Source organism: Peromyscus leucopus, chromosome 3 (assembly GCF_004664715.2).
Source record: "Peromyscus leucopus breed LL Stock chromosome 3, UCI_PerLeu_2.1, whole genome shotgun sequence".
Classification (NCBI taxonomy): Eukaryota; Metazoa; Chordata; class Mammalia; order Rodentia; family Cricetidae; genus Peromyscus; species Peromyscus leucopus.
In genome coordinates, this window is record NC_051065.1 from 53,295,148 (window position 1) to 53,315,390 (window position 20,243).

The window sequence follows — 20,243 nt, forward strand, 5'->3', positions numbered from 1 at the left end:
CCTTCCTGTGTTTAGGTCAGGGAACTTTGGTGGTTAGAAAACACTCACTTTCCAAAGGGTTATCTAAAGGCCCCTTCCAGGATGCATGAGGTTTGCCCATTTTGTGGAAACATTAGCAAACTTTCAAAGTATGGCTGGGCCTGTTGAGTGTCATGTAATTCTAGGAGGTCTACACACTCTCTGATAAGCTGAATTGCATTCCCTACAGAGGTATGTTGATATCCTAGACCCACAGTGTCTCACATGACTTAGATGGAAGGTCTTTGCAGATGTAATGAGGTGGTGATGAGGTCATCTGAGTGGCATGCAATCCAGTGCGACTGGTATCCTTTGGACACAAACACAGACATGCACAGAGGGAGGACTATGTGAAGAGATATCAAGAATGGCATGTGAAACTCTCTGAGCCATGAAGTCATGAGTCAAGGAATATCTGCAGCCATCAGAAGGTGGGAGAGGCCAGGACAGACCCTTCCCTAAAGGTCTCCAGAAAGAGTCCTCACTGACATGTTGATTTCAGACTTCCAACCTCCAGAATGATACGTTTCTGTTGTTGGAAGTCACTCATTGGCCTCTGTACTTTGCCCCGACAGTCCCAGGAAACTAACTCACCTCATCAGAGTCAGCCCTGCTTTGGGGATTACCTAGCGGTCCAGTTCTTCCATTCATCCCCTGTGCACAGACTCCTGCAAAAGGCTCTCAGTGTAAGCCTCCCTCCCCTCCACCCCTCTCCGGGCCTTTTCAACTCTTACTAAACACCAGGAGCTGTGCTAACTACAGCCATTTTCCTCTTTTTGTAGATGAATGTAGTAAGAAATTCACAGGCATTAAGTGCCTCACTCTGGGGCATACTGCTAATAAACTGATGTGACTGAGCCCCAAGAGTTTCAGGGTGTTGAAGTCAGGATTTTTAACTTATACTCTCCTCACGTGTCAAGAACACTTGAGAACTGGCGGCATTTGACAGCAAACAAATCTTACCATATTCTCCTTCCCAGAGTATGGCGTCTGGGACAAGAAAAGTAGAAACTCTATGGGTGTTTGTTGTTGTTGTTTGTTTTACCTAAAAAGTCAGTTTTTAACAAATGTACTTAAGACTAGACTTGCCCTGAGGATGGCTGTGAGGAATCTCCTTTCCAATAGTGAGTAAACAATGCAAGGAAAATCAGAGACAAAGAACTCTGAGTTTCTGGACAGTAGACTATTATAATGAGCACAGGTCAACCATAAACTGAATTGTGTGGCATTTGCCCCAACCTCAGTGACTCCGGGGTCTCTGAGGAGTGGGATGCTCAGCGAGAAAAGCAGTGGTGTGGTGTAGCGCCGGGCTGATTTAAGCTGCCACTGGGGCTCATGTGCTCTGGGAGCTGGTCGGTCCCTCTAACTTTTGCTATCCTGTAAGGCAGGGAATGCATGTTATTTTCCATAGACAGAGAAGTCAGGACACAGTGAAATTAACACCTTATTTGCTGTTGTTAATGTTCTTGTGGCTGTGACCAAAACTCCCGAGAGAATACCTTCAGGGAAGAATTGCGACTTTTGATTCACATAGGATTCTGTGCATGCTTGCTTGGCTCTGTGAGCTCAAGCAAAACATCATGGAAGTGAAAGCATGTAGTGGAAGATGTTCTTCACCTTGCCTCATGGTGGACAGGAAGCAGAGAGCAACAGGAAACCGCCAGGACAAGATACCCATCCCCCAAACCTCCCCTTATCCCGACCCTCTCTGCCCAGTGGCCTTCTTCCATTTAGGCTCCACCTCCTCAAGTTTCCACAACCCATCAAGACAGCAATCACCAGCTGGGTGAGTGTGTGTGGAGACACATCATAGCCATCATAGACTCACTGCTTAACAGTGTTCGTTTTATTCTCTTCCCCTGGAAACTTCACAGGGTGTTGTGGAATATGACTTTAACTGTGTAAAGATGTGTTACATTTGTTTATGCTGCATTTATTTAATTATATAAAGATGTGTTGCTGTTCTACCTTGCCTGTCTAAAGTACCTAATTGGTCTAATAAACAGCTTAATGGCCAATAGCTAGGCAGTAGAAGCATAGGTAAGGCTGGTGAACAGAGAGAATAAATAAGAGGAGGCATCTAGGCTAGAGAGGAAGAGAATGAGGGAGAAAGAGAGGGAGACGCCTGGGGCCAGCCACCCAGGCAGCTACCAGACAGCCAGACACGGAGGAAGCAGAAAAGTAGGACATACAGAATGAAAGAAAGGTAAAAAGCCCCAAGGCAAAGCGAGATGAAGAGAAACAGGTTTAAATAAGTTTTAAGAGCTAGGGGGACAAGCTAAGCTAAGGCCCAGCATTTATAATTAAGAAGTCACCATGTCATGATTTGGGAGCTGGTTGGTGGCCCAAAAGATAGCATTCCACAACAGGGTTGTGATGAGCTGCCTTTGGTAGAGTTCAGTGCTCTTTGTGAACAGCGTTCCACTTCCTAAAGTGCAAAAGGGGGTCATTGCTTGTTCTTCTCCTAGGGATGGGGAGACAGTTCTTACTTGGCTGTTACCTTATCTTCTGTCTCCAACTCCCAAAGTGAAAGACAGAGCAATGTTTGGATGAAATTCTAGAAAAGATGACTGAAGGCATTCTGCTCAGCAGTCATGAATTACAGGCTTGGTCCCAGTCTGTAGGTGGGAGGTGGTGGTACTACTGTTAGTGGGTGGGACCTACTTGGAGGAAGTTAGCAGGGGAATGTCTATTTCACGTCTTTCTGCTTCCCAGCAGCTAAGTTTGCAGACTCTCTCCCACCATGCACTTGTGCCGCAATGCACCACACCACCAACAGGCCCAAAGTCGCAAGGCCAAATGATCATGGATTAACACCTCTGAAGCCATGTACCAACACAGACCTTTGCATACTTAAAGTTCATTAGCTCAGGGGTTTTTGCCACAGAGCATGAGAAGCTGAGGAACACAGTCAGTAAGCAGCCATGGGAAGGGAAAACAGAGACAGAAAATGAAATGGAGCAGGCAGAGGTAGCTTGTGACAGGGAAATGTCCAGAATGATTCCAACTCTAAGGAGGGACTGAGCACAAGTTGAGAGACACGTTCATTTTACTCAGCATCTGCATGAGATGAGGTTTAGAATAAATTAGAAAGGAAATGTGAAAGACCAATGAGAAAAAAAATGCCATATTTTAGCTATAAGTTTATTGTTTTAAACTTTCCCTACCAGACAGTTTTGTCTAACATTGGTTGCCTTTAATAAAAAAGTGGCCTTAAACACAGTGGAAACTAATGTTGACCTACCTTGTGGGGTAAAAACATAACATCAGGCAGAGTGTGCCTTGCCCAAATTGGCTCAGAACTTACAACCCACCGGCCACCTAGTTACTTCTTTGATTTTATAACCAGCAGAAGTATTGATGGGCAGAGGGGTGAGGTGACCTAGCCGTGAAGTTAGTTACAACATCACAACCAAATGCCATCCTGAGATTTTCACTTAGGAAGTTGTCTCGTGGTGCAACCAGTTTCAGAAATCTTACTGAGCTCTATTGAGAACACACGTGCTCCCTAAGTGTTCCTTTGATATTAAATTTTCAGTGGGAAAGCAAGGTTATTGAACAACAACTTTTCTGGTTTTGTACTTAATGCTTTTCTGTATACTTCCATGGATACCTTGATGTTGGATGTCCCTGTTCACCCTTGAGTTGGGCAGAGCAGGCGATAGCATTTCCTTTATAGTAGCCTAGCCATGTCTAGTGGAAGTGACTTTTTGGAGATTATGGTGCCAATTACAGAAGTTAGTCCAGAACTGAGGCTCCTTGACTCCCATCCCAAATCCCTTTTCTTCTGTCTTCAGGCTGATCCCTGGGTCCTACAGCCTGGGTGGACAGAGGTTCACCAGCTGCTATAAAATGTAGGGACCAGAGCAAAGATGTTCATTCAGTATGCTCCATGCTTCACCCTTCAGTATGTGACCTGTTTGCATGCAGCTCATGAAAGCTCGCTAGTGGGTCAGGACCAACATTGTAATGTGAAATAGAGTGGTATAGAAAATATCAAAGACTATTATACATTGCAAAAGTTGACACTGCTGACATATTTATATTATACACAGAGATAGTATGTCCACTCATATATATGGCTATAAAGAAAAGCGAATTTCTTTCTAGAGGTCATGAGAAAAGAAAGCTGGGACCCTTGGTGTAGATAATGCTGACTATGGACCTGTGCTACTCTGACTGAAGCCACCGCCCTAAATGGACGTGTGTGTGTGTGTGTGTGTGTGTGTGTGTGTGTGTGTGTGTGTGTGTGTGTGTACTGGATGGTAGATGTAGGGGATGGCTAAACAAACACTTATGAAGTGTTTGGGAGGTTACAAAATGACAAAAGCTTGGGGACATAGCCTGCACTTTGTCCTTTTTGATGTTCTTGGTGCCCGATACAACAAGACTAACTAGTACAGGAAATTCTCAGTGAATATTTGTTGAATGAATAGATGGAAATGAGGGAGGTTTACAGATTTTAAAAGACTCCTCTTAAAAATTCAATTAGGGTTGGAAATAAATCCAGCCAGTGCTACATTTATAGGAAGGCCTTTCCAAAACTTTCGTTTGTAAATTGTGTTCTGGCGCTTCAAACACCATTCCACATGGTAGCTGGGATCTCAGGCCAGAGAATCCACAGCCACCTTTTCAGCCCAAGATACGTGGGCAGATACTAGGGCAGAGAAGTGAAGCTATGTGCCAGTGGGAAACGCAACCTCGCCCCCCTGTGAGGAAGTTAGCATCCTGAGGGGAGCTGAGCTCTGCACCTGTACCCACTCTACCTGCTGCAGCAGCCTCTGCAGAACCACTTTTGATGGGTGAGGAGGGAGGTGAGAAGCAGCCTAAAGCGAGGGCTTATCCCCCAACCAAGGCAGGGAAAAGAAAAGAGACCCACAAAAATAGCATCCACTGTGGCGACCAGGCACCTAGACAGTGAACTGGCCATTCCCAGGGCAGACACATGCAGAGAATCAAGAGTGTCTCCATGGTGGCTTGCAGGAACCCCACAACCACATTTCAGCAACAGTCTTGACAGAGGAATCAAAGCAAAAGTATCCATTTATGCCCTTCTTTCCTATGCTTCATAAATAGTGTCATTTTACTCCGCACCAAAGAAGAGGCCCAGAAAACTCAACCACTTAAAACCTATCTTTGGGGATGGAGAGATGGCCCAGCTGGCAAAAGGGCCTGTCACACAAGCCAGAGGACCCGAGTTTGGTCCCTGGAGCCCACAGAAGGCTAGATGCGGTGACTCACATCAGTAATCCTGGCACTCCTATGGCAAGATGAGACTTAGAGACAGAATAGGCTGGAAGTTCACAGGTCAGCTAGCCTGGAGTACACAGGGCAATGGAAACAAGTGAGACTTGCCTTAGCGAGGTGGAAGCAGAGAACTGACTCCCAAGGTGGTCCTCTACCTCCATGTATACACCTGTACTTACACACATCACATACCTCTCCTCTCTCTCTCTCTCTCTCTCTCTCTCTCTCTCTCTCTCTCTCTCACACACACACACACACACACACACACACACACACACACCAAATAAAAGTTTTTTAAAGGTAAGATATATATATATCATATGATGTATTATATATATATATCATGTGATATATATGATATATGTGATATGATACACACACATACATATATGTATTAAAATCCAGTTTGTAATACAAAGCAACCGTCACAAATTGTACATGCCCTTTCTTTGTAAGAGAAAAGGCCACTGCTTTTGGACTGTTAACTTTCACTCTGGTCTCTCTAACCTATGGTTTTCCTGATAGCCCGGGCTCCTGCAGAGCAGACTGGGACATGAGAAGCAAGTGGACTGCCAGCTATTAGAAAAGGCAACGATAGTAATCCAGAGTGGTGGAAGGCACATTTGGGGATGGGCATCACTGTTTTACAGCATGTCTAAGAATGACGCCGATGATGACGATGCCCAGAAATTGGAAATTATTTTCAATGTACTGTAATATTATTTATTTATTTATTTATTTATTTATTTATTTATTTATTTATTTATTTATTTATTTATTTGGTTTTTCGAGACAGGGTTTCTTTGTGTAGCTTTGCGCCTTTCCTGGAACTCACTTGGTAGCCCAGGCTGGCCTCGAACTCACAGAGATCCGCCTGGCTCTGCCTCCCGAGTGCTGGGATTAAAAGCGTGGGCCACCACCGCCCGGCTATGTAATATTGTTTATAAGAGAGGAAAGAAATAGTTTCTGTTATTATTAGGAAATATTATTATTTTTATATTTATAATATTATAAACTATTGGGATATCAAAATGTTATATTCCCAGGACACAGTGGTGAAACAGGCATTCCTATCCTTTTTTTTATTTCTTTATTTAATTTTTTAATGTATATAGGTGTTTTGCCTGCAAGCAGGTCTGTGCACCATGTGCGTCTTGGTGCCCAGGAGAGGAGAGGACTTCAAATCCCATGGAACTGGAGCTACAGACCACTGTGAGCTAGCATGTGGATGCTGGGAATCAAACCAGGGTCCTCTGAAAGAGCAGCCAGTGCTTTTAACCATGGAGTCATCTCTCCAGGCCCCCAGTACTACTAACAATGACATTTCTGGGTACAATTTGTTCTGTCATTTCTAAAAAGTCTTATAAAATGATGCCGGTCATTTACTAACTCACTGCAATGTTTTCAGATTATTTCCCTCAGACAGCAGTAGGATGGACCACACCATTTCCCCATGTCCCTGGTTCCATGGCTTTAAGTCCGTCTGTCCACATGTGTCACACAAAAACCAAACTCTGATCTTTCACCCTGAAAGTCAATACGAAATACAACTCTTATTGAACTAAAATAAATACTTCTGGGAAACCCCAACTCTTGACTGAAGTAAATTTCATGAGCTTTGGGGACATGATCAGAAGCAGCAGGGGAGAGACGGAGCTGAAAGGGACAGAATGTGTCACTAAGCTCCCGGGACAAGTTCAGCACAGTGCAGAATCTGAAGAACTGGATAGCCATTCACACCTGCTCCAGAACATACCACGGCCCTTGCGTAGCTCTTGGTGTTCAGGAATTTTAATGCACCTCTTAAAAAAAAAAGATCAGTGCTAATCTTGCACCGTAGGTGATGAAACTGAGATAAATGAGCTGATAGAAATGGACAGGAATTTCTAGTTCACTGGGTTGAGCACCTGCTTTAGCATTTAGTCTAATAATTCTTACAAAGCAAAATGTCCGGAGGCCTTATACACATTCAAATGATGGAAATAAAAAATGGAGTAGTTGGATTTCTTCCATAATGGAAAACTTAAAGGATATGTTTATATATGAATCCATATCTGTGTGTGTGTGTGTATGTGTGTGTGTGTTTGGTGTGTGTGTGTGATGTGTGTATGTGTGGTGTGTGTGTATGTGGTGTGTGTATGTGTGTGGTGTGGTGTGTGGTGTGTAGTGTGTGGTGTTTGTGTGGTGTGTAGTGTGTGTGTATGTGTGTGTGGTGTGTGTGTATGTATGTGGTGTATGTGTGTGTGTGGTGTGTAGTGTGTGTGTATGTGTGTGTGTGGTATGTGTGTATGTGGTGTGTGTAGTGTGTGGTGTGTAGTGTGTGTGTATGTGTGTGTGGTATGTGTGTGTATGTGGTGTGTGTGTGTGTGTGTGTGTATGTGTGTGTGTGTGTGTGTGTGTGTGTAAACCAGTATTAGCACTATCCTGGATGCTGAAGATTCAAAATAGTTCCTACCATCAAATGAGTTACTATCAGAAGACAGACATGTTGTCCACTACCTTGGATACCAGGCTAACAATAGGAGGATGCCATGGGTTGTTAGGGTGGAAAGAATAGAGGAATCAGGGATGCTCAGTGGGGAAGGCAGCAAATGTGTGGCGAGACAGGGGCAGCAGGTAAGCACTGGTTTGGGAGGCAACAAGCAATCTACTTTGGCTGGAGCAGGAGCGCTCCCAACGAGAAGGAAACTTCGCAGTATTAAGGAAAGTGGACTCCAGCAGCCTCCCGGATGAAGAAGGGCTAGGATGGGGCCTGGACGGGCAGAGAAGGGCCACCGACCAGATGGACGGAAATCTCCATCATCCAGGTGCAAGACCAGGAAGTCAGGAAGTGACAGAGTAGAAGTGAGAGAAGCATGGAGAAAGTAGATTGCTAGAACCACAGGCTTGCTGGAGGGGTGGGGGGCAGACCAGGTGTGAAAGGGAGAGTGGCGGGGGCAGGGGAAGGAGGCAGGAAGCCTTCCCATAGCACCCCAGACTCTGCTGCCTGCCCACCAGCTGTGGGGGCTGGGCGAGGCCTCCACCTCCATGTGCCTTCGGCAGGAAGGATCGGTGGTTCCTGAGCCTTTCTAGGGACTCCTAGGATACCAAGGAAGCTTTAAGAGGGATGCTTGGACCTGGCTTGGAGGCAGGCAGGAGAGTGGGGTAGAGATGCCCAATGGGCTGAGACAGGACAGTGTAATGGGAATTCAGGACTTTAGATGACACTCACTTTGCCAGAACACCATTGTTACATAATAGGACTCTTTAAAAGATTCATTTTGTTTTTTTTAAGTTTAATAAGCACTGAGCTGTACAGACAACCTCCCAGGTCCCTTTGAACTCTTCCATTTGAGTGACCAACTTACAAAAACTGGTTAACCAAGAAACCTGCAAATACAGTGTGTGTGGGTGTGTGTGGGGGTCTCATTTTTCAGGACCCCACCAAGCTCTTCTATTTATCTGACCAACCGCTGTAAACTCTGGGACAACTGGAACGGTGCCTGTGATCCTGAATGGGGCCCAAACTCTCAGAAATAGGGAGAACTCATAGCAAGGCCATTGGGTGCCCTTACTTTTCCATATTCCCTCTTCCCAAGACCAGGTAGGGTTTTCAAACCTCACAGAAGGCAGTGTGAAGAGGGCCTGGCTTGGGTAAGCTGAGTGATCTCTCTGGGTTCCTTGTCTGTAGAAAGGCAGCATCACCCTGAAGGATCCCAGAGGCCCCTTCTCACTTTCACATTCCAGGATTTCATAATCCTAAAGACTCGGAGCCCCTGTTATCTGCGCAGTCCCCTGATCAATAGCATATGCTCTGGGCCTTGTTCTGGCCAGTCAGATGGCCAGTGTGCTGAGGGCTCTGGGCTGTTTACTTTAGGGATTGGGCAACCTCGACTTAGGGAAATCTCCGAGTTCTGCAAATGACGACTCTGAGGTGGAGGGCTCAGGTCTAAATTAACAGCAGATCTTTAGCAGCACAATGCCCTGTGGCCTGGGTTTGGAAGAGAGAAACCCACGTCCTAGGTAAAACCCCTGCTAAGGCACCATGAACATGGAAATGAAGAAACTCAGGAAACCAGTGACTCCAAACCACTCCCGCAGCAGTTGAAATTACAAAGTTTTTACACACTCCCCGCCTCCCTCTCCCTCTCTCTCTCCTCGGTCTCTCTTTTCCCCACTCCCACAATTAAAAAAAAATTCTTTTGTTGGAGGAAAAAACTAAAAGAAAGAAAGAAAAGAGAAGCTGAAGAAGCAGAGTGCAGAACTCACTGAGAGAGTGTGGCCAGGCAGCGCCTTCCCTGGGACCCGGATCCGCTAAGCATGTCCGCAGCTGGTCAGAGCTGGCCAGAGAGTGGCTGAGGTAGGGACCTGGCCTGGAGGTCAGAGCATGGGCTGGGCCAGAGCACAGGCCATGTTATCTGTGGCTGAAATGCGCGGTGCAGGATGCTCCTGTCTTCCCTTTGTGTTAACACTTGGGTCTGTCCCTGTGACGAAAGTCTGGGCTTGTCCTCAGCCAAATCTACTCCTCCCCACCCTTCCCCTCCACACAGGATCATCTGAGAGCTGATTGTTATTTTTTACTGTAATCTCTCTAATAGAAGCCCATCAAATTTAGACCTGGAGGATACAGAGTGCTTGGAGAGTTGCAGACTCTAAATTGCTGGCCCATAGAGGAGCTTGGAAAACTTGGAGCTTTCTTAATGAAGACTTTATACGCTTAACTATTAGAAGTAAATAACTAATTTGTGCTAGGTGGCAAGTCAAAGGGAAAACCTGCTGCTGTGCACAGCCTTTGGGAAACAGTGGATCCTGCTATTATGGCATGTACTCACAGCCCAGTTCTGACAAGATGAACAGAAATCAGCCCACCAAAAAGTTCATCCAGTGCCGTTCTCAGGCCCTCATTCTGAGCTCTGTTCTCAATTAGCATTGGCGTAGGTGGCTTCCAAAGCAAACAGTTCCCACTGAGAAATCAAATCTGAGGACACCCCCCCCACACACCTCCTGCGAGCCATCTCTTTTATCCAGGCAAAGACGCATGACAGAAAAATGAAGCCACACACAAAGGAGGAAGAGCCAGGGTCTCTCAGCGATGGGCCGGACCTTACAGGGTGTCCCATGTTTGCTCTTTCCTGAGAGAGGAGGGCAGTAGTCGGCCTGGGAGCACGCCAGAGCAGCAGGCCCTGCTGCATCAGTGGCACTCTGATGGTGACCTCATCACCAAGTCTGGCAGAGGAGGCTGGTGGCGGACAGCTTGGAAAGCTGCCAAACTCCAGCTCCTGAGGAGAGGGTGGTGTTGACTGTATCTGGAGACAACACCCCATCTTGGCTTGCAGTATGCATACATTTCCTCATCTCCGATAGCAGCGAAGGTACTGAGGTCGGAGGACAACTGTCTCAAAGGGCTCCCTTACTCTTGGGGCGAATAGCAGAAGCAATGATCCTTGAGGGGCTTTGCAGAGATCTCTGATGGACGGTTTCACGTCCCACACAGACAAGGACACTGGCAAACGGGGTCAGGGAGCAGACCTACCCAACTTCTCTCATGCGCATCTCACTGCAGTTTTAATTCAATTAAGCTAAATCTCCTCCTCATTCAACTAGCTGGACCCCGCTTTCCTGTTTACTCCCCAGGCTGTCTTCAGCGCCACAGTTGGTAAGTGTAATTCAGTAAACTTCGAAGTTAATTACTCCTGTACATGTATTTTGCCAACCATACGTTTTATCACTCAACATATTAACTAAAGGGCAGACACTCATACAAACTGTGACATGTGTCTACCTTTACATGAGATGGTTGGCATTACAGGCTTGTCACATTGTCTCACCAGAGCCGGCATGTAAATGTGTGCTGAGGCATTCTGCTGCTCTCCTTCCTACCTAATTTTGTTCATTTATTCTCTTTTACTGCTTATAGAATTCAGGGACTTGCTGTCATAGGCAGAACAGTGTCCCCCCACACCCCCCCACAGATGTCCACACCTCATTCTCTAATTTCCAGAACCTGACAATAGGTTATCTTTCATATTTGTATCTTACAAAGTTAGTTTACAGATGTGTGATTCAAGGGTGGGTGCGGAAAAGGGGGGGGGGGTTACTCTGGTATATCAAGATGTGCTCAATCTCATCACATGGGGCTTAAAAACAGAGAAGGCTTTCTGCCTGAGCTCACAGGGATCTAGGACTATAGGAGAAAGGGGACGAGGAGCCCGGATGCTGGCTTTGGAGGAAGGAGGGAAAAGGGCTAGGAATGTGATAGCCTCTGGGCATGCGCAGAGGCAGGAAATGGATTCTCCCTGCAGCCTCCAGAAAGAATGCTGTGAGCCAACACCTAGATTCAGCCTGCTGGGATCTGTGTCAAATGTCTATAGGCCTGAGGATGGTGAGTCCTAGGAGCTTAAAGCCAGCACACCTGTAGCTATGCGTCACAGCAGTAATACAGAGAACTGGTCTATTTGTGGATAAGACACATTTAATCTCGGAAGTCAATTTTAGCTCTTGATTCCTTCCATCCCTACACATTCCAGTTCTGTGGAGTGGCAAGTATAGTTTTGACACATCCACAATAGGCTTATAAAATGCAGTGGCCTAGAGATTTAAAAAAAAAATTGTGATTTTTATAAGCTAGTAGTCTCAGTCTCTGTTTGTCTGTCTCTCTCTCCTTGCCATTACTGGGGGGTTGGGAGGCTAGAATGTAGTCATTCTTTTGCTCACGCACCAACATTTATGTACTGAAGGTCTGCTAACGAACAATTATAGAAAGAATATCCACCCAATTATTTCTGCAGTTGTAGAGACAGGGAAAGGAAAACCATGTGAATCGTCTCAAGCTGACCTCCTGCTTTTAAATGGAGGGAATGTCTGTCTGTCTTAAGTACCCAATGGTGAAACTCACTGGTGTCATATCGTGCTACCCCAGGAGGCATAGAAATGGGAATAGTGAAGAGAAAAGAGCATCTGGAACCTGGATGAGACACCGGCAAAGACCACAAAGAGCACAGAGGTCAGTGATGGGCAGACAAAAGGCAGAGCAAGGCAGAAAGATAAAACAGTAGGAAACTCAAAGCCGGGATGGGGTGGGCGTTAGTTTCCAGGGGTCATCAGAGAGCCTGTGGCTGGGGTGGAGGGGGCAAAGCTGTGGAATCAGCTGGGAGGGTGGGCACAGGTCCTGTGCAGGCATGTGTGCTTTGGTAGTTGCCAGAGAGGGCCCAGCCTACAGAACTGGTATGGCTGAGAGCTGACCTAAGGACCATCCACCTCCACCATTAACTCCACTAGTCATCATCCATCAGGACAGTAGACATCACACATAAGATGACATGTCAGGACCCCAACTAGAGGAAACTAATCTTCATATTGCTCATAGCTGCTTTCATGTCTGCACATTCTATTGTTTAATGTTTCATCAAAGAGAAACATTTGGGCTGGGAAGGTCAGCATGGTCAAAAGGAACAGCTCCCACCACAGGGTGGTCCTTTATTAATAAAATATGATTTAAAAAATAACTTTACTTCACGGCGGTAGGAGCCTGGGCCATATGATCTGTTCCAGACTTCCTAGTCTGCAATGGTTGTTTAGGAACAGCTTCTATGTTGAAACAATTCCCCAGGGAAAAGAGGTATGTGGGAGTATTGTGTCCATTGCTTTAATGCATGGAACACACACACATATTTGTGCATGTGCATGCCTTCTTATGAATACAGTTGCATCCCGCCCCCACATACTCATACGTATACATACACATGCACACACACGTATGCACACGGACCTGCTCATTTTATACAGAAATCTACCCACTTGAGAGGCAACAATAACAATTTAAGAAACTCCGTTTTGTGATAGTCCTGGGGATTGAACCCAGGGCCTTACAAAGTATTCTATCACTGAGCTACATCTCCAGTTTTCTTTTCACTCTCTTTGGCCTTATCACAGCCCCAGTGCAGCATGTCTGTCCCCAAAGAATGGTGACTACAGGATTGTTTGCACAACATGTGTCTGAGTGCCCTTGCAAGTCCCTCCAACAACACCTTCATCCTTCGCACGCAGCGCCACCTCTTCTCCCGGATCTGGTGGGGCTAGTCTCTTGCTCTTCCTGGGTACCTATCTCTTGCCCCACCCCACAGGGTCACCATGAGAACCACCAGAGGGTATAGCCAGAGGATGAAACGGGATAATTTCCTGCCCACACCCCCATAATCACAGAGGCATCCCATCTAGAACAGCACGTTCCTCAGCCACCATTTCTCTGTGTTCTAGCAATCTTCGAAGAAGCAGTATCTGGCTCTCTGCTCCATGAAGTCTTCCTGGGTTGGACTTTATTTCTTTGTCACTGCTCACCTTAGTAGGAGAGAGCTTGAAGCTTGGGACCACTCCTGTTTGTATGCGCTTGAGAAATACTTATGTGACAATGTATGAATCAGCCTTTCATGTAACTTGCTTCAAGGCTCCGATTTTCTGTTTAAACTCTTGCACCAATTAGGTTTTCTCACCAAGGCTTGTTTGTTGTTTTAAATCTGGAGCTTTTAACCAGTTACATTACTCTTTCCCACTTTGGAGAGAAAAGTTTCTATCTTAAAAGGACCACTGGTCTGGATAGATGGCTCAGTGGATAAACGTGCCTGTCACCCGACAACCTGAGTTCTATCCCTGGAGTCCATGCAATGGAAAGAGAGAACCGACTCTCACAAGCTGTTCTCTGACCTCAGCACACATGCAACACTAAATAAGAAAGGGACATGCCTCTGGCACCCCCCTCCCCAGTTTGAAACACATCTTTTAAAACAGTGGAAATGGTAGGGCCCAATCTAGTTTCTTGAATGAATGGTTGTTACAAAGCTCTGGTTCTGATCCCAGTGAAAATCATCATCATCATCATCATCATCATCATCATCATCATCATCATCATATCATAGTAATCTACTTTGTATGATTCTAGGAAAGGAGAGTTTATAGGACTTTCATACACAGGAAATTGATTCCAAGTCATAGTGTTATATGGTAGATTATTGTACCTTATAGATTTATTGTACATAGATGCAACTAAATGGCAAAAGAAATCATGAGCTAATCACAGGGATGCTAAGGATATATTACAATGCAGGAGAAAGGGTCATATCTTTGAAGAAACCACAGCATTATTGGTGAGGACTACTTTTATTCAAAGTGTATAGATATTCCCATAACCACAAGTGCTTTTTCTGGTGGCCAGTTTATACATCTGGATATTAAATTTACACATGATTTTTATAGCTCTAATCAAATCCAGATTTTTTTCCATTGACACTATATAAGGTCTTAAAAAACATTGATTTCTTTTTATGGAAATCAGACCTGGATTAAAGCATATTTGTTTCTAGAGAAATAGTCTACTGTGTGTTTTGAATACTATAGTTGCTGTGGTCATTATTCATCTACTATGAATGACATTTCATTTAATTGTATGTGTTGTTGTATGTGTTAGGTGCTGTCCTATTTCACAATGTCATATCATATGGCCAATATATGATTATGGCATCTTTAGAAATAAATGTGTACCTATATGCAACCTTGCTTATTTATTCACCTTCTCTACATACTTTTTCTTACCAAATAACTTCTTTGCTTTCTGAGATTCAGCCTAAGAGTTTTTGGCACCTGAGACAGGTTAGAATGGTATCAAGTATATAGCAGCTAGGCACTAAGTATTTGACACTTGCTCCCTGGGTTGGAGAGAGACAAAAATATAGTCACTGCATCAAAAAGGCCAGTTGACCACAAGCTTTAGCATTTTATGGTACCTAGAAACTCTGCTGCTTCAGGAACTGAATCTTAGGAGTTCCAGAGTGTACAGGTCTCAGGGAGGATGGTTGATGGCATATGAGGGAGATGGCCGTGTGTATCATATGAGGGAGATGGCCGTGTGTATCATATGAGGGAGATGGCCGTGTATATCATATGAGGGAGATGGCTGTGTGTATCATATGAGGGAGATGGCTGTGTGTATCATATGAGGGAGATGGCCATGTATATCATATGAGGGAGATGGCTGTGTGTATCATATGAGGGAGATGGCCGTGTGTATCATGATGTCAATAATGAAGGCAGAAGAAAAGCTCTGGCTTTTCAGTACCTGCAGAGCTCATTCTCTGGCCACGTCATCTCTTATTTCCCAATCCATAATACCAGGAAGCTGCAGAAAGACTTCTTCCTCAATATGGAATCAGAACAGGGACAAAAGTGACCCCAAAGGATACTTCACCCCATGCAAAGAGAGACACAAGCCAACACATCTCACAGTGAGTGATGGCTTCTGATGTTACCAGAATGAGAAAATCCTGGGGCTCAAAGTCTGTCATCTGGGTATCCTGACGTGTCCAGTGCCAACCCTAGCTTTGGTTGGTAGCTCCTTCTCATCCCCTCTTTCTTTAGATTTGCTAAATTACAACTGGATTCTACTCGCTTCAGGCTGGCCTGTCAGTATCGTTGGAACTTCACATGTTAGATTCATCAAAAACTCTCCTTTGTACAATTTCTAGGTGCCTTTCTTGCGCCCCCCCCCCCCGGCACAGCAGGAGATTAGAAGCAGACTAGGAGAAGGAAGATTTTCAACATTAGAATGCAATTTTTCTTGGAATTACTCAGCAATAAAATCAAACTCTTATTATTATTAAAGAAGGAAAAGCAAATGAGAACTTTCTTTGTTCATTTATTTGTTTTTACTTTTACAGACTGTGTGTGTGTGTGTGTGTGTGTGTGTGTGTGTGTATGTGTGTGTGTGTGTGTGACTGTACTGAACCTGGAGTTAAAGGCAGTTAGCAGCGGCCCGGTGTGGGTGCTGGGAACTCAGTTAGGGTCCTGTGTAAGAGCACTGAGCACTCTTTACTGCTGAGCCATCTGTCCAGAGCCTGCTTGTTCATTTGTAGACTAGGACTAGGAAGGTGCTTTTGTTTTGTTTTGTTTTGCCAGACCCAGACAGGGGTGGGGTGAGGTGGGTGAGGTGGGGTGGGGTGGGGTGGGGTGAGGTGGGGTGGGGTGGGGTGGGGTGGGGGCAGGGCATTGGAGACAAAGTCATATCCATTATTTTTTCTCATTTATAAGCCAGAACTCACATGAAAGCTTTTCAAATTAAAGAAAATAAAATGGAGATACTTTTTAAAAGCATGCACTAACATTAAATTTGAGAGCCAATGACATGGAATCCAAATACAGCTTTTTAAAATATGGTTCAAAGAGGAGAGAACTGAAGTAACCTGAGATTCTCTCGGGCATTGCAGACTCCCGAACCTTTCTAGGACACCTCCAAATTATCTTTCCTTCTGACTCTTTCCCAGCAGATCCAAGAATCAAAATTTAAATTAAAAATTAACAGACACAATTCTGAGACTCTTCAAATTGTGCTCCAAGGCCCACATTGCTTAGTGTTCTAGCTCATTAACTTTAATTACAGATTTTGTTTTAAAGAATTAAACAAGGTATACTTTCGTAATGAAGAAACTCAATTTAGACACCACCCTCCCCTTTCGTACAAGCAGGACTATTTATGAAAAGAAGGGGAAAAAAAAGTTCCTTACTAAGAAGAAAGTCTGCACAATTTGATTTTTTTTTAAGTTTTAGTTCTAGTGTATTGCTTTTCCTCTGGTTCTTTTCTTACTCCGTCCATCCTAAGTTCCCAACACTAGAAAACAGTGCACCATTTAGAGTCTAAACTGTAGAGCCGACTCGCACGTTAGATGTTCTGTATTTCCGAGAGAGTGGGTAAGCACTAGCGTGAGGTCATCATCTGCTGCTCCCCATCCTCCTGGGATTAGTTGAAGCATTCTACTGCTCCCACCGCATGCTTGGCCTTTCATCAGAGAAAGCTTTGATTATACAGTTTGCTCACTGCTGGACTCCTGAGGCTTGGGTCTGAACCCTGCAATTTGATGATTATCTGATTTTACAATGCATAGACCAATTGCAAATAGTACTCAGGGCTTAAGTACTACAGCCAAACAAGGAAATAGACTCTTCCTTTATTCTTATCATTGTGCTCCCACAATGCAACTAACTGAGTGCAAATGCGCAAAATTATAAAATACAAAAGTCCAACCATAATCCGAGGAATAAATGCTGCCCATCTCCTCATATGTCCAGAGAAACAGGTAGGGAATTCAAAACAGTGGTTCCTGATGGAACTTCAGGAAAGACCCTGATGGTTACTCCTCTGAGGATACCCCAAATGTTGCTAACATTTCTGACTCTTCTTAAGTAACTCAGCAAATCTAAGTTCTGCCCGTACACAGATCCGAATACGGAAGTATTTGTATTCATTCAGTGTCCTGTGCTAGGCTTGAGGAAGTGGCAGTTTGTGATCTAGGGTCTATTTTCTATTTGGTCTGTGGATAAACATGAATACTGAGTAAAAAAATGAGGACATGACTGCTCTCAGGTATGGTGAAGGAGAAGGCTTATTGTAGAGATGGGGAGAGCATTAGCCAGAGGCATATGGAAAGGTGAAGATTAAACCTGGCCAAGGGGGTGGGGTGGGGGAGGGGGAGAGTGAGTTAGGAAGAGTGAGACCAAGAGACCAAAAGGACCAACATGGCTGAGTTATAGGGAAGATGGGGGAGGGAAGGGAAGCTCAGCAGGGACCTAGGGAGACTGGCAGCCAGAGTCCGCTTTGATATGCTGAGTACTCACCTCAGTTAACTACTGTCCTAGCTGGCTTGCTTTCTTTTTCTTTTTCTTTTTCTTTTTTTCTTTTCTGTTTGTTTTTGAAACAGGGTTTCTCTGTGTAGTAGCCTGGGCTGTCTTGGAACTCACTTTGTAGACCAGGCTAGCCTGGCACTCACAGAGCTCCGCCTGCCTCTGCCTGGGATTAAAGGTGTGTGCCACCACAGCAGGCTTGTTCTGGGTTTCTTTGGGACCTAACAAATACAAAATTGTCAGTAACAATTCCCATGAGTTAAAAGTGTTATGTGAGGCCCAAGGAGAGAAATCAGTCCCTTTGAGTCTGTCTGAACTTACAAGGTGACGGAGAATTTGCGGTTGTGAGAGGCCGGGACAGGGGATTGGGGTAGGGACAAGCACGAAGCCCTCCTCACTGCTGCCGTCTGCTCAGACGCCAAGCTAGACAGATAACTGCGAAGAGCACCACTATAGCCCTCGCTGTTTCAAGGCTCTCTAATTTGCTCCTCCATTCCAAACTCCAGGGAAGGGAAGACAAAATGGCTTTTGGGTCCTAAGCTCTTTGGAGAAGTAATGAGCTCCAGGGGCAGTGACATTGGATAGCATTTTCTCTGCTCCCAACCTGGAATGCCTGAAGGCCTGTGAGATGGATGAAGAAAACAGGCTGAGAAGTTCTAGTTTCCTTTAAACACAGTATACGAACAGAACACAATCTGCAGCTCTCCAGAACACAGTTAAACAGAAAGGAATCTGATGGAAGTGAATCATCGATCCTCTTTGGCACAACGCAGGTCTGCCTGTATCACCCTTCACACTTAACACAAAACAAAACACCAAAACAACTAAAAAAACCTCTTATTAAAAAAATGTAAAACAAAACAAAACAAAAACAAAAACAACCCCCCCCCACATGTTGCAATTAACTAGACTCCAAAACAACATAATTCAGTGAACTTACATATGGTTATAGCAGCCATTCAGAATGGAAGCTGAGGAGTTTTACATTGGATTTCACACTTTCTTTAGCAAATATATTTTCATACACTTACCCACCACTGAAAATGAAAAATCTATGACAGTTAGAACCAAAAAAATAGAGAAAAATTAGCTTTATGTCATTTTTCATAACTCATCTCCATTACCTGTATTCAGTCCTTCCTCATCCCCAATATTTAGTCTTTCTTGTTAACTTTTCTTCATGTTATTCTACACCCATGTGTGATTTGTTTACATATGGACATATATTATTGACTAGATTCCATACATGAGGGGGAACCTATATTTTTTTTCCCCCTGAGATTGTGTGACCTCTATAACATTCTAATTCAATCCATTTCCTGTAAGTTTTGTGATTTCGTTTTTCTTTAGAGCTGGATAGTATTGCATTGTATATATAATTTTTATTATCCATTCATCTTTTGACGGACAATTTGGTTTATTATAATTCTTTGCTGTAGGAAATAAAGTAGCAATAAACACGGGTTTGTAAAGATGTCTATGGGAGGGTATGAAGTTCTCTGGGTATAAGCTCTGAGGAGAAACAGCTGGGTCATATGGTACCATTTATACCTTAGGTGTTATTTTTCCACATCATCAGCCACCCAAAAGATGTTAATTGTGTAAATGAGAAAGCTCAGGTCTTCTAAAGCTATATCCATTCTCTTTTGTGTCATCCTTGACCTAAAGGTTATTTTCATATACTTCATATACATAAAACAACACATTTTAGTTATGTGTATATATGTATGTCTGTGTGTGGGTATGTGCATATATGTGGGTGCAGCTACTTACAGAGGCCAGAAGAGGGCATCAGATCCCTTGGAGCTGGAGTTTTATGCATGGTGACTAAAAGTCACTTTCTTTAGTAAGAGTTGGAGAACATGGAGAACATGTAGGCTAAGAGCCCTACACAGCTCCTGGCCGCTCTTTGGTCTATTGCTTCCTAAGTCTGTGCCCAATGTTTTGGACCTCCAGCCCCTTCTCAGAGATAGCTAGCTTGAGTTTGTTCATTTCTGACCCGATAACCAGTAGAACACCAGAATCAGTCTTTATCAGTAGTCCTGAGACAGTTCTCAGGGAAACTGGCCCCTTACACTCCCAGTCCAGCTCTGCCATAGTGCTGCAATGATGCCATTGTTATCTAGCTGCCCCTGATGTGGGGTGCTTAAGACTGGGGAATTTCGCCGGGCGGTGGTGGCGCACGCCTTTAATCCCAGCACTTGGGAGGCAGAGGCAGGCGGATCTCTGTGAGTTCGAGGCCAGCCTGGGCTACCAAGTGAGTTCCAGGAAAGGCGCAAAGCTACATAGAGAAACCCTGTCTGGAAAAAAAAAAAAAAAAAGATTGGGGAATTTCC

General features: G+C 44.6%; 1 protein-coding gene across 9 annotated transcripts in view; it reads right to left on the minus strand.

Annotated features, from left to right (window-relative positions):
* Cald1 (caldesmon 1) overlaps nt 1-20,243 on the minus strand; it is a 186,006-nt gene that overhangs the window by 66,269 nt on the left and 99,494 nt on the right. Inside the window, exon 1 of one of the 9 annotated variants that reach the window (XM_028866135.2) lies at nt 9,514-9,772. The exons of the other annotated variants lie outside the window; for them this stretch is intronic. Within the exon in view, the coding sequence (XP_028721968.1) occupies nt 9,514-9,566 (53 nt within the window). The 5' untranslated portion in view covers nt 9,567-9,772. Of the gene's footprint in view, nt 1-9,513; nt 9,773-20,243 lie in introns of those variants that run through there. 9 annotated transcript variants of the gene reach the window in all.